Source organism: Equus caballus, chromosome 13 (genome assembly GCF_041296265.1).
Source record: "Equus caballus isolate H_3958 breed thoroughbred chromosome 13, TB-T2T, whole genome shotgun sequence".
NCBI classification, from domain to species: domain Eukaryota; kingdom Metazoa; phylum Chordata; class Mammalia; order Perissodactyla; family Equidae; genus Equus; species Equus caballus.
Genome location: NC_091696.1, coordinates 7,015,843 through 7,027,944, shown reverse-complemented (window position 1 = coordinate 7,027,944; position 12,102 = coordinate 7,015,843). Strand labels below are relative to the sequence as shown.

The window sequence follows — 12,102 nt, the reverse complement described above, 5'->3', positions numbered from 1 at the left end:
TGGAGTTGTCTTGTCTGTCCCGCCCAGCCCTTTGGGGAACCCTTCCCGTGCTAAGTCTGGGCAGGAGCTCCACGGGGTAGCGGCCCATGGGTTGACAGGCGCTAGAGGGATTGATAGGTCTAGACACCTGGAGACACCCTTAGCAAGTAGGTACTAGAAGGACCCGCACTGCACACATGGGGGCATGGGGAGGCCCTGAGAGGCACATGGCTGTCCAGGGGGACATCACTGGCAAGAAGGAGGAGCCAGGTCTGACCAGCTCTGCGTCCCCAACGCTGGCATCTGACTCGAGCCAGGCCTCCTCGGGGACGGTGAGGTGGGCTGTGTTGGTGCAACTGTGGATGGCCGTGGTGTTGGGATGGAGGGTGAGCCGTCAGCGGCCCAGGGGGCCCTTAGGGAGGTCTCGTGTGAGCAGGAAGCCTAGGGAAGGGACCCCAGGCAGCGACCTCACTGGGCCCAAGAGAACTTGGAACCCTGGTCTCTAGGCACCCAGCTCCTAGAGACAGCCCCCAACAGCTCACTCGTCTAGCACTCGTCTAGAAGGAGCAGCATGTTTCTCTGCTGTCTGCCTATCTGCCGGGGCCGCAGCCTCAGCAGAGCCCGCAAGGAGCGCCCTGGACGCAAAGGCGGGCTCCTGTCTCGCTCAAGACGTCTCTGGACGTTCGTGCGGAGGGACACAAAGGTAACACAGGGACGCCCGGGGTGGGCCAATCCAGGCCAGGCCACCACTGTGGTCCCACTTGGACAGCCCTACGTCCCCTCCCTGGGTGTGTGTGTGTGTGTGTTAGTGTGTGTGTGCATGTGTGTGTGTGTGTGGAAGGGTGGTTTGTGTGAGTGGACCACCGCGAGGAGGAGCAGGCTGATGAGGGGTTAGAAGCCTGGTGGGCCGGGCCCATTCCCACCCCAGCTCATGGCTGATCGGGTGGGGCGTGGAGTGCCGGGCAGCACCGTCTGCCCGAGGTTTCTCCCGAGCCCCTGAGGTCTATCTGTTTCATCCCGGGGAGAATTCTGCGCAGACACAGGGTGGTGCCTGATGTGGGAGCATTAGGCGCAGAGGGCAGAAGAAAGAGCAGGGGCAGCTGAGCAGGGCTCTGATGCTTCTGGGCTGACTGTTGGTCACTGTCTTTGCAGAGGTCCACTCGGGACACGGAGTCCAGCTCCCCGAGGGAGGAGAAGCTGGGCAGGAACAGCGTAGCGGCAGGCGTGGGGAAAAGGCTGCCGTCCTCAGGGACTGTTGCACAAGGATCAGAGCCAGCACAGGCCCCAGCCCGTGTGCGGGGAGCACAATCACCTCCAGCAGCTCCTGCACAAGGGCAGGAGACAAGCGGCGCGCCAGGATGGGAGCAGGGAGAGCCAGACCCTCCTCAGACTCGGGCAGGAGCCATGCAGCCGGATCTCATGGAACCAGCGGAGCAGGGAGAGCCATCCCCTGCTCCGGCTCCTGCCAGTGCCCCGGGGCAGGCTGAAGTGGTCGCCAGGGAGCAGCGAGAGCCATCCCCTGCTCCAGCTCCTGCCAGTGCCCCGGGGCAGGCTGAAGTGGTCGCCAGGGAGCAGGGAGAGCCATCCCCTGCTCCGGCTCCTGCCAGTGCCCCAGGGCAGGCTGAAGTGGTCGCCAGGGAGCAGGGAGAGCCATCCCCTGCTCCATCTCCTGCCAGTGCCCTGGGGCAGGCTGAAGTGGTCACCAGGGAGCAGGGAGAGCCATCCCCTGCCCCGGCTCCTGCCAGTGCCCGGGGGCAGGCTGAAGTGGTCGCCAGGGAGCAGGGAGAGCCATCCCCTGCTCCGGCTCCTGCCAGTGCCCCGGGGCAGGCTGAAGTGGTCGCCAGGGAGCAGCGAGAGCCATCCCCTGCTCCAGCTCCTGCCAGTGCCCCGGGGCAGGCTGAAGTGGTCGCCAGGGAGCAGGGAGAGCCATCCCCTGCTCCGGCTCCTGCCAGTGCCCCAGGGCAGGCTGAAGTGGTCGCCAGGGAGCAGGGAGAGCCATCCCCTGCTCCATCTCCTGCCAGTGCCCTGGGGCAGGCTGAAGTGGTCACCAGGGAGCAGGGAGAGCCATCCCCTGCCCCGGCTCCTGCCAGTGCCCGGGGGCAGGCTGAAGTGGTCGCCAGGGAGCAGGGAGAGCCATCCCCTGCTCCGGCTCCTGCCAGTGCCCCGGGGCAGGCTGAAGTGGTCGCCAGGGAGCAGCGAGAGCCATCCCCTGCTCCAGCTCCTGCCAGTGCCCCGGGGCAGGCTGAAGTGGTCGCCAGGGAGCAGGGAGAGCCATCCCCTGCTCCGGCTCCTGCCAGTGCCCCAGAGCAGGCTGAAGTGGTCGCCAGGGAGCAGGGAGAGCCATCCCCTGCTCCAGCTCCTGCCAGTGCCCTGTGGCAGGCTGAAGTGGTCGCCAGGGAGCAGGGAGAGCCATCCCCTGCCCCGGCTCCTGCCAGTGCCCGGGGGCAGGCTGAAGTGGTCGCCAGGGAGCAGGGAGAGCCATCCCCTGCTCCGGCTCCTGCCAGTGCCCCGGGTCAGGCTGAAGTGGTCGCTAGGGAGCAGGGAGAGCCATCCCCTGCCCCAGCTCCTGCCAGTGCCCCGGTTCAGGCTGAAGTGGTCGCCAGGGAGCAGGGAGAGCCATCCCCTGCTCCGGCTCCTGCCAGTGCCCCGGGGCAGGCTGAAGTGGTCGCCAGGGAGCAGGGAGAGCCATCCCCTGCCCCGGCTCCTGCGAGTGCCCGGGGGCAGGCTGAAGTGGTCGCCAGGGAGCAGGGAGAGCCATCCCCTGCTCCGGCTCCTGCCAGTGCCCCGGGGCAGGCTGAAGTGGTCGCCAGGGAGCAGGGAGAGCCATCCCCTGCTCGGGCTCCTGCCAGTGCCCCTGGGCAGGCTGAAGTGGTCGCCAGGGAGCAGGGAGAGCCATCCCCTGCTGGGGCTCCTACCAGTGCCCCGGGGCAGGCTGAAGTGGTCGCCAGGGAGCAGGGAGAGCCATCCCCTGCTGGGGCTCCTGCCAGTGCCCCGGGGCAGGCTGAAGTGGTCGCCAAGGAGCAGGGAGAGCCATCCCCTGTCCCGGCTCCTGCCAGTGCCCTGGGACAGGCTGAAGTGGTCACCGGGGAGCAGGGAGAGCCATCCCCTGCCCCGGCTCCTGCCAGTGCCCGGGGGCAGGCTGAAGTGGTCGCCAGGGAGCAGGGAGAGCCATCCCCTGCTCTGGCTCCTGCCAGTGCCCCGGGGCAGGCTGAAGTGGTCTCCAGGGAGCAGGGAGAGCCATCCCCTGCTCCGGCTCCTGCCAGTGCCCCGGGGCAGGCTGAAGTGGTCGCCAGGGAGCAGGGAGAGCCATCCCCTGTCCCGGCTCCTGCCAGTGCCCTGGGACAGGCTGAAGTGGTCACCGGGGAGCAGGGAGAGCCATCCCCTGCTGGGGCTCCTGCCAGTGCCCCGGGGCAGGCTGAAGTGGTCGCCAGGGAGCAGGGAGAGCCATCCCCTGCTCCGGCTCCTGCCAGTGCCCCGGGGCAGGCTGAAGTGGTCGCCAAGGAGCAGGGAGAGCCATCCCCTGTCCCGGCTCCTGCCAGTGCCCTGGGACAGGCTGAAGTGGTCACCGGGGAGCAGGGAGAGCCATCCCCTGCCCCGGCTCCTGCCAGTGCCCGGGGGCAGGCTGAAGTGGTCGCCAGGGAGCAGGGAGAGCCATCCCCTGCTCTGGCTCCTGCCAGTGCCCCGGGGCAGGCTGAAGTGGTCTCCAGGGAGCAGGGAGAGCCATCCCCTGCCCCGGCTCCTGCCAGTGCCCCGGGGCAGGCTGAAGTGGTCGCCAGGGAGCAGGGAGAGCCATCCCCTGCCCCGGCTCCTGCCACTGCCCCGGGGCAGGCTGAAGTGGTCGCCAGGGAGCAGGGAGAGCCATCCCCTGCTGGGGCTCCTGCCAGTGCCCCGGGGCAGGCTGAAGTGGTCGCCAGGGAGCAGGGAGAGCCATCCCCTGCTCCGGCTCCTGCCAGTGCCCCGGGGCAGGCTGAAGTGGTCGCCAAGGAGCAGGGAGAGCCATCCCCTGTCCCGGCTCCTGCCAGTGCCCCGGGACAGGCTGAAGTGGTCACCGGGGAGCAGGGAGAGCCATCCCCTGCCCCGGCTCCTGCCAGTGCCCGGGGGCAGGCTGAAGTGGTCGCCAGGGAGCAGGGAGAGCCATCCCCTGCCCCGGCTCCTGCCAGTGCCCCGGGGCAGGCTGAAGTGGTCGCCAGGGAGCAGGGAGAGCCATCCCCTGCTGGGGCTCCTGCCAGTGCCCCGGGGCAGGCTGAAGTGGTCGCCAGGGAGCAGGGAGAGCCATCCCCTGCCCCGGCTCCTGCCAGTGCCCGGGGGCAGGCTGAAGCGGTCGCCAGGGAGCAGGGAGAGCCATCCCCTGCCCCGGCTCCTGCCAGTGCCCCGGGGCAGGCTGAAGTGGTCGCCAGGGAGCAGGGAGAGCCATCCCCTGCTCCGGCTCCTGCCAGTGCCCCGGGCCAGGCTGAAGTGGTCGCCAGGGAGCAGGGAGATCCATCCCCTGCCCCGGCTCCTGCCAGTGCCCCGGGCCAGGCTGAAGTGGTCGCCAGGGAGCAGGGAGAGCCATCCCCTGCTCCGGCTCCTGCCAGTGCCCCGGGGCAGGCTGAAGTGGTCGCCAAGGAGCAGGGAGAGCCATCCCCTGTCCCGGCTCCTGCCAGTGCCCTGGGACAGGCTGAAGTGGTCACCGGGGAGCAGGGAGAGCCATCCCCTGCCCCGGCTCCTGCCAGTGCCCGGGGGCAGGCTGAAGTGGTCGCCAGGGAGCAGGGAGAGCCATCCCCTGCTCGGGCTCCTGCCAGTGCCCCGGGGCAGGCTGAAGTGGTCGCCAGGGAGCAGGGAGAGCCATCCCCTGCTCAGGCTCCTGCCAGTGCCCTGGGGCAGGCTGAAGTGGTCGCCAGGGAGCAGGGAGAGCCATCCCCTGCCCCGGCTCCTGCCAGTGCCCCGGGGCAGGCTGAAGTGGTCGCCAGGGAGCAGGGAGAGCCATCCCCTGCTCCGGCTCCTGCCAGTGCCCCGGGCCAGGCTGAAGTGGTCGCCAGGGAGCAGGGAGATCCATCCCCTGCCCCGGCTCCTGCCAGTGCCCCGGGCCAGGCTGAAGTGGTCGCCAGGGAGCAGGGAGAGCCATCCCCTGCTCCGGCTCCTGCCAGTGCCCCGGGGCAGGCTGAAGTGGTCGCCAAGGAGCAGGGAGAGCCATCCCCTGTCCCGGCTCCTGCCAGTGCCCTGGGACAGGCTGAAGTGGTCACCGGGGAGCAGGGAGAGCCATCCCCTGCCCCGGCTCCTGCCAGTGCCCGGGGGCAGGCTGAAGTGGTCGCCAGGGAGCAGGGAGAGCCATCCCCTGCTCGGGCTCCTGCCAGTGCCCCGGGGCAGGCTGAAGTGGTCGCCAGGGAGCAGGGAGAGCCATCCCCTGCTCAGGCTCCTGCCAGTGCCCTGGGGCAGGCTGAAGTGGTCGCCAGGGAGCAGGGAGAGCCATCCCCTGTCCCGGCTCCTGCCAGTGCCCCGGGGCAGGCTGAAGTGGTCGCCAGGGAGCAGGGAGAGCCATCCCCTGCTCCAGAGCCTCCTGGAGCCCTGGAGCCCGCTCAGGCCCCAGCATTGTCCCCGGGAGAGCTCACTCTCCAACCCCAGTCATCCCCAGCTCCTGACCCATCCCTTCCACATGCTCCCTCACCACGACCTCCCTTCCTCTCCCTGCTTCCCCTGTATGTCTGTGTAGCCGTTTATGTTGCTCGTTTTCTTGTCTTTCTTTGGTCTTTATGTAAATTGTAAAATAAATTTATTTATATTTTAAGAACTCCGCATTTTCTCCTTTTCAAGTGTACAATTCCCGAGCGTTAAGCACAGTCCCAATGCTCGGCCTCCATCACCACTGTCCGCTTGCTGGACATTCCCTTCTCCACAAGGGAAGCCTTTTCCCAAAGCGCTCATGCCTCATTCCTCCTTGGCTCCCTGACAACGCCTATTCTGTGTTCTGGCAGGTTTTGGTCAATCTTTTCTGGATGGCTCCTATCAGTGGAATCATGCAATATTTTCAGAAGCACTGATCGAAAGCAGCCGTGTCAGGAGCCTCTTGTGGTCCACAGGCGTGCTGGGGGCGGGGACCCCCACGTGTGCTGCCGGCAGGGCTGCTCTGTGTGCCTGGCCGGGGACAGGAGGCCCGGCTGCCCCGAGCGAGAGAGGACTGGGAGCCCCGCCACACCCAGGGGGGCAGGAGGCCAGGGCTGTGTCCATGCCGAGCAGGGCTGATGCGGTTCCTGCGCAACCCTCACGGGACAGTTGGGAAGCTGAGGCCAGGGGAAACAGGGACCGGCCCTGGGCCCACGAGGTGGGCAGAGTCCGGAGGAGAAGCGAGGCTTCCAGGCCCCTGGGCCAGCTCTAGCGTCCCAGGAGATTGGCCTTGGGAAGGAGAGCCCCTAAGATCCTGGGGGACCTCTGTCCACGCCCTCCCATTGGGGGCCCTTTCCTTTGGGCATCCGCACCTGGGCGCACACTCACTCTCACACTCACACACACTCTGCCTGCCCAGGGTGGGGGTCAGGAGGGGAGTGCACACTGGGGAGGTGACAGCTGGAAAGAAGAAAGAGGTGGCTCTGCCTCGGCCCAGGGTTTTCCAGTCCCCTAGCAACATGCCCAGGTCTGCAGCATGAGGAGGAGAGATGCCTGACAAGGTCTGGGGTCCTGTGTCCACCACTCTGGGCACCTGGATGGAGGATGTCCCCGCCCCCAGTGTGGAAGGGGCTAGTGGATGGAAGGCCTGAGGTTACTCCTCCGTCAATTGAGGAGCCTAGAGGAGTGACTCCAAGGACCCCACAAGCTGGTAGAAGAGTCTATCGATCTCAGTTGTCCATCCATGACCCACCGTGCTCCGAGGCCTTGGACTGGGCCTTCTAGTCCCTCGAGGCCTTTCTGGGCAGAGGGCAGCCTGAGCTGTAGGTGGGCTGGGCACCTGGCTACTGCAGAACGTGGCAGAGCACAGGACCCCTCCTCTGCAGAGCAGGACCGAGGCCATCCTTGTTGGAGCCTCGGGGTCCTCATTTGGACGTGGAGTGGAGTCAGTGCCCTGGCTGCGGTGAGGAGGCCTCGTGGGGAAAGTGCACACGCCGGGGCCAGTGCAGGGAGAGAGGGAGCAAGAGAGGCTTCGCAGGTCCCTCACATCACCCCCGGAGCCTGCACGGCCTTCTCCTTTGCGCCCTGGGCCCTGCTGGAACCGCTGCCTCCAGGCCCCGAACCGAGGTGTGTCTTTCACGGCCTGCTTTCCCGCCTGTTGCTGCAATGCTGGGCCTGACCACCAGGGGCTTGGTGGCCACTCGTGCTCGTGCTCAGAGGAGTAACTGGAAGAGGGAAGGTACACTCAGCGGTGCTTCTGGGGGTTCCCCTGGCCAAAGCAACAGGTACCTTTCATGATTGGCGCCCATGGCCACGATGGGAGGTGCTCGGAGGCGGAAGGGGGCTCTGAGGTCATCCCCTTCTTTCAGCTGCTGTGGCCCTGCGCTCACTCTGGGAAGGCGCGGTGTGAGCCTGGGGGCGGTTCTGAAAGCCCTCACGTGGCCCGTGTCCTCCAGGACCTCACCGCCTGCAAGGGGAAGGGACCAAGTGAGGGAAGCAAACCCATGTGGTAAAGACGCGCAGGTGCTAGAGGGCAAGGAAGCAGGGTGCTGGAGGGAGGGCCTGCAGCCCTGAGGTGGGTCGAAAGTCCTCTGAGCGGACATTGGTGCCACGAGCAGAAGGACACGAGGAGCCAGCCCTGCACACAGCCGGGAGCAGTGTGCCAAGGGAAGCTCCGAGGGCCAGACACTCGGAGGCGCAAGGGAATCTGGCCGAGAGGAGGTGAGAAAGGAGCTAGAGTGGCTGCAGAGAGCTGGGGAGGAGAGGAGGCTGGAGGGGAGGAGGGCAGGGCCAGACTCAGGCCTGGAAGGAGCTCCTAGCTGTCTAGGCTGGGTGTGAGCACGACCCTGACTTAGTACTCGTGAGAACAAACAGGCACCACCTCCTCGTTTCTCTCCCAGGATCCAGGCTCAGCTCTGCTAGGAACCTCTGCCTCCAGGTCTCCCGGGAGGCTGAGGCTGCAGGCTCAACGGAGGCTAGAGGGGCGGGGGCTGTCTCGGACACCACTGCCCGACTATCGGCAGGACGCCATTTGGATGGATTTGGGAGTCTTTTCCGTCTGGGAGCCGGGACCCTCTGCTAGCTCTTTGCACGAGGGCCACCAAGCGCAGCTCCTAATATCTCGTCTTGCTTCTCCTGAACAACGGATCAGAGAGACAGAGAGAAACACCGAGAGAGACACAGACAGAAAGCCAGAGAGGAGAGACAGAGAGACAAAGAAGAAGAGACGGAAATGGAGAGAGAAAGAGACAGAGAAACAGAGACCGGGAGAGACTGAGAGAGACAGAAAATGACACAGCCCCACAGAGAGACACAGAGGCCCAGAGAGACGCAGAGAGACAGAGAGAGACAGAGAGAGAGAGAGAGAGAGAGAGAGATGGAGAGAGAATGAACACAGGAGAGAGGGCGGCAGGCAGAAGCCACAGACATGTCCTGAACTCCGTCTTGGAAGGGACATCCCGTCCCTTTGCCATATTCTACTGGTTGGAACCCAGTTCCTTCCCCGCGAGGAGGCCGGATCACATAAGATGTGTGGCTAGGGGGTGGGAACACTGGGAGCCATTCTGGGGTCTCCCACGCACAGAGGCGGACAGGAGGCCGTTGGACCTGAGTCTGAACCTAACAGGAGGCCCCGGAAGGTTGTGAGCCAGAGGGAGATGATGTCTGAACAGCATTTCATGACAACGCTCCCTGGGGACACTGGGAAACAGGCAGGAGGGGCAGTGCCTTTCCCAGATGCCAGAGCAGCCCCAGGTCTGTTGGAGTTGTCTTGTCTGTCCCGCCCAGCCCTTTGGGGAACCCTTCCCGTGCTAAGTCTGGGCAGGAGCTCCACGGGGTAGCGGCCCATGGGTTGACAGGCGCTAGAGGGATTGATAGGTCTAGACACCTGAAGACACCCTTAGCAAGTAGGTACTAGAAGGACCCGCACTGCACACATGGGGGCATGGGGAGGCCCTGAGAGGCACATGGCTGTCCAGGGGGACATCACTGGCAAGAAGGAGGAGCCAGGTCTGACCAGCTCTGCGTCCCCAACGCTGGCATCTGACTCGAGCCAGGCCTCCTCGGGGACGGTGAGGTGGGCTGTGTTGGTGCAACTGTGGATGGCCGTGGTGTTGGGATGGAGGGTGAGCCGTCAGCGGCCCAGGGGGCCCTTAGGGAGGTCTCGTGTGAGCAGGAAGCCTAGGGAAGGGACCCCAGGCAGCGACCTCACTGGGCCCAAGAGAACTTGGAACCCTGGTCTCTAGGCACCCAGCTCCTAGAGACAGCCCCCAACAGCTCACTCGTCTAGCACTCGTCTAGAAGGAGCAGCATGTTTCTCTGCTGTCTGCCTATCTGCCGGGGCCGCAGCCTCAGCAGAGCCCGCAAGGAGCGCCCTGGACGCAAAGGCGGGCTCCTGTCTCGCTCAAGACGTCTCTGGACGTTCGTGCGGAGGGACACAAAGGTAACACAGGGACGCCCGGGGTGGGCCAATCCAGGCCAGGCCACCACTGTGGTCCCACTTGGACAGCCCTACGTCCCCTCCCTGGGTGTGTGTGTGTGTGTGTTAGTGTGTGTGTGCATGTGTGTGTGTGTGTGGAAGGGTGGTTTGTGTGAGTGGACCACCGCGAGGAGGAGCAGGCTGATGAGGGGTTAGAAGCCTGGTGGGCCGGGCCCATTCCCACCCCAGCTCATGGCTGATCGGGTGGGGCGTGGAGTGCCGGGCAGCACCGTCTGCCCGAGGTTTCTCCCGAGCCCCTGAGGTCTATCTGTTTCATCCCGGGGAGAATTCTGCGCAGACACAGGGTGGTGCCTGATGTGGGAGCATTAGGCGCAGAGGGCAGAAGAAAGAGCAGGGGCAGCTGAGCAGGGCTCTGATGCTTCTGGGCTGACTGTTGGTCACTGTCTTTGCAGAGGTCCACTCGGGACACGGAGTCCAGCTCCCCGAGGGAGGAGAAGCTGGGCAGGAACAGCGTAGCGGCAGGCGTGGGGAAAAGGCTGCCGTCCTCAGGGACTGTTGCACAAGGATCAGAGCCAGCACAGGCCCCAGCCCGTGTGCGGGGAGCACAATCACCTCCAGCAGCTCCTGCACAAGGGCAGGAGACAAGCGGCGCGCCAGGATGGGAGCAGGGAGAGCCAGACCCTCCTCAGACTCGGGCAGGAGCCATGCAGCCGGATCTCATGGAACCAGCGGAGCAGGGAGAGCCATCCCCTGCTCCGGCTCCTGCCAGTGCCCCGGGGCAGGCTGAAGTGGTCGCCAGGGAGCAGCGAGAGCCATCCCCTGCTCCAGCTCCTGCCAGTGCCCCGGGGCAGGCTGAAGTGGTCGCCAGGGAGCAGGGAGAGCCATCCCCTGCTCCGGCTCCTGCCAGTGCCCCGGGGCAGGCTGAAGTGGTCGCCAGGGAGCAGGGAGAGCCATCCCCTGCTCCATCTCCTGCCAGTGCCCTGGGGCAGGCTGAAGTGGTCACCAGGGAGCAGGGAGAGCCATCCCCTGCCCCGGCTCCTGCCAGTGCCCGGGGGCAGGCTGAAGTGGTCGCCAGGGAGCAGGGAGAGCCATCCCCTGCTCCGGCTCCTGCCAGTGCCCCGGGGCAGGCTGAAGTGGTCGGCAGGGAGCAGCGAGAGCCATCCCCTGCTCCAGCTCCTGCCGGTGCCCCGGGGCAGGCTGAAGTGGTCGCCAGGGAGCAGGGAGAGCCATCCCCTGCTCCGGCTCCTGCCAGTGCCCCAGGGCAGGCTGAAGTGGTCGCCAGGGAGCAGGGAGAGCCATCCCCTGCTCCATCTCCTGCCAGTGCCCTGGGGCAGGCTGAAGTGGTCACCAGGGAGCAGGGAGAGCCATCCCCTGCCCCGGCTCCTGCCAGTGCCCGGGGGCAGGCTGAAGTGGTCGCCAGGGAGCAGGGAGAGCCATCCCCTGCTCCGGCTCCTGCCAGTGCCCCGGGTCAGGCTGAAGTGGTCGCCAGGGAGCAGGGAGAGCCATCCCCTGCCCCGGCTCCTACCAGTGCCCCGGGGCAGGCTGAAGTGGTCGCCAGGGAGCAGGGAGAGCCATCCCCTGCTGGGGCTCCTGCCAGTGCCCCGGGGCAGGCTGAAGTGGTCGCCAGGGAGCAGGGAGAGCTATCCCCTGCTCCGGCTCCTGCCAGTGCCCCGGGGCAGGCTGAAGTGGTCGCCAGGGAGCAGGGAGAGCCAACCCCTGCTCTGGCTCCTGCCAGTGCCCTGGGGCAGGCTGAAGTGGTCGCCAGGGAGCAGGGAGAGCCATCCCCTGCTCCGGCTCCTGCCAGTGCCCTGGGGCAGGCTGAAGTGGTCACCAGGGAGCAGGGAGAGCCATCCCCTGCCCCGGCTCCTGCCAGTGCCCGGGGCCAGGCTGAAGTGGTCGCCAGGGAGCAGGGAGAGCCATCCCCTGCTCCGGCTCCTGCCAGTGCCCTGGGGCAGGCTGAAGTGGTCGCCAGGGAGCAGGGAGAGCCATCCCCTGCTGGGGCTCCTGCCAGTGCCCCGGGGCAGGCTGAAGTGGTCGCCAGGGAGCAGGGAGAGCCATCCCCTGCTCCGGCTCCTGCCACTGCCCCGGGGCAGGCTGAAGTGGTCGCCAGGGAGCAGGGAGAGCCGTCCCCTGCTCTGGCTCCTGCCAGTGCCCCGGGGCAGGCTGAAGTGGTCGCCAGGGAGCAGGGAGAGCCATCCCCTGCTCGGGCTCCTGCCAGTGCCCCGGGGCAGGCTGAAGTGGTCGCCAGGGAGCAGGGAGAGCCATCCCCTGCTCCGGCTCCTGCCAGTGCCCCGGGGCAGGCTGAAGTGGTCGCCAGGGAGCAGGGAGAGCCATCCCCTGTCCCGGCTCCTGCCAGTGCCCTGGGACAGGCTGAAGTGGTCACCGGGGAGCAGGGAGAGCCATCCCCTGCCCCGGCTCCTGCCAGTGCCCGGGGGCAGGCTGAAGTGGTCGCCAGGGAGCAGGGAGAGCCATCCCCTGCTCCGGCTCCTGCCAGTGCCCCGGGGCAGGCTGAAGTGGTCGCCAGGGAGCAGGGAGAGCCATCCCCTGTCCCGGCTCCTGCCAGTGCCCTGGGACAGGCTGAAGTGGTCACCGGGGAGCAGGGAGAG

At 66.5% G+C, this 12,102-nt stretch overlaps 1 protein-coding gene across 1 annotated transcript; it reads left to right on the top strand.

Annotated features, from left to right (window-relative positions):
- The first annotated feature begins 408 nt into the window (after positions 1-408).
- Positions 409-5,743, top strand: LOC138917069 (collagen alpha-1(I) chain-like). The gene is made up of 2 exons (XM_070231442.1): positions 409-682; positions 1,132-5,743. Exons 1-2 carry the CDS (start codon positions 551-553, stop codon positions 5,719-5,721), a joined length of 4,722 nt encoding a protein of 1,573 aa, XP_070087543.1. The 5' UTR covers positions 409-550; the 3' UTR covers positions 5,722-5,743.
- The last annotated feature ends 6,359 nt before the right edge of the window (positions 5,744-12,102 follow it).

What these genes read in the sequence shown, in the direction of transcription:
- LOC138917069 (XM_070231442.1), top strand. Translation starts at nt 551, where the DNA reads ATGTTTCTCTGCTGTCTGCCTATCTGCCGGGGCCGCAGCCTCAGCAGA. An exon ending in TCGTGCGGAGGGACACAAAG is followed by an intron (nt 683 to 1,131) that starts GTAACACAGGGA and finishes CTGTCTTTGCAG; the next exon opens with AGGTCCACTCGGGACACGGA.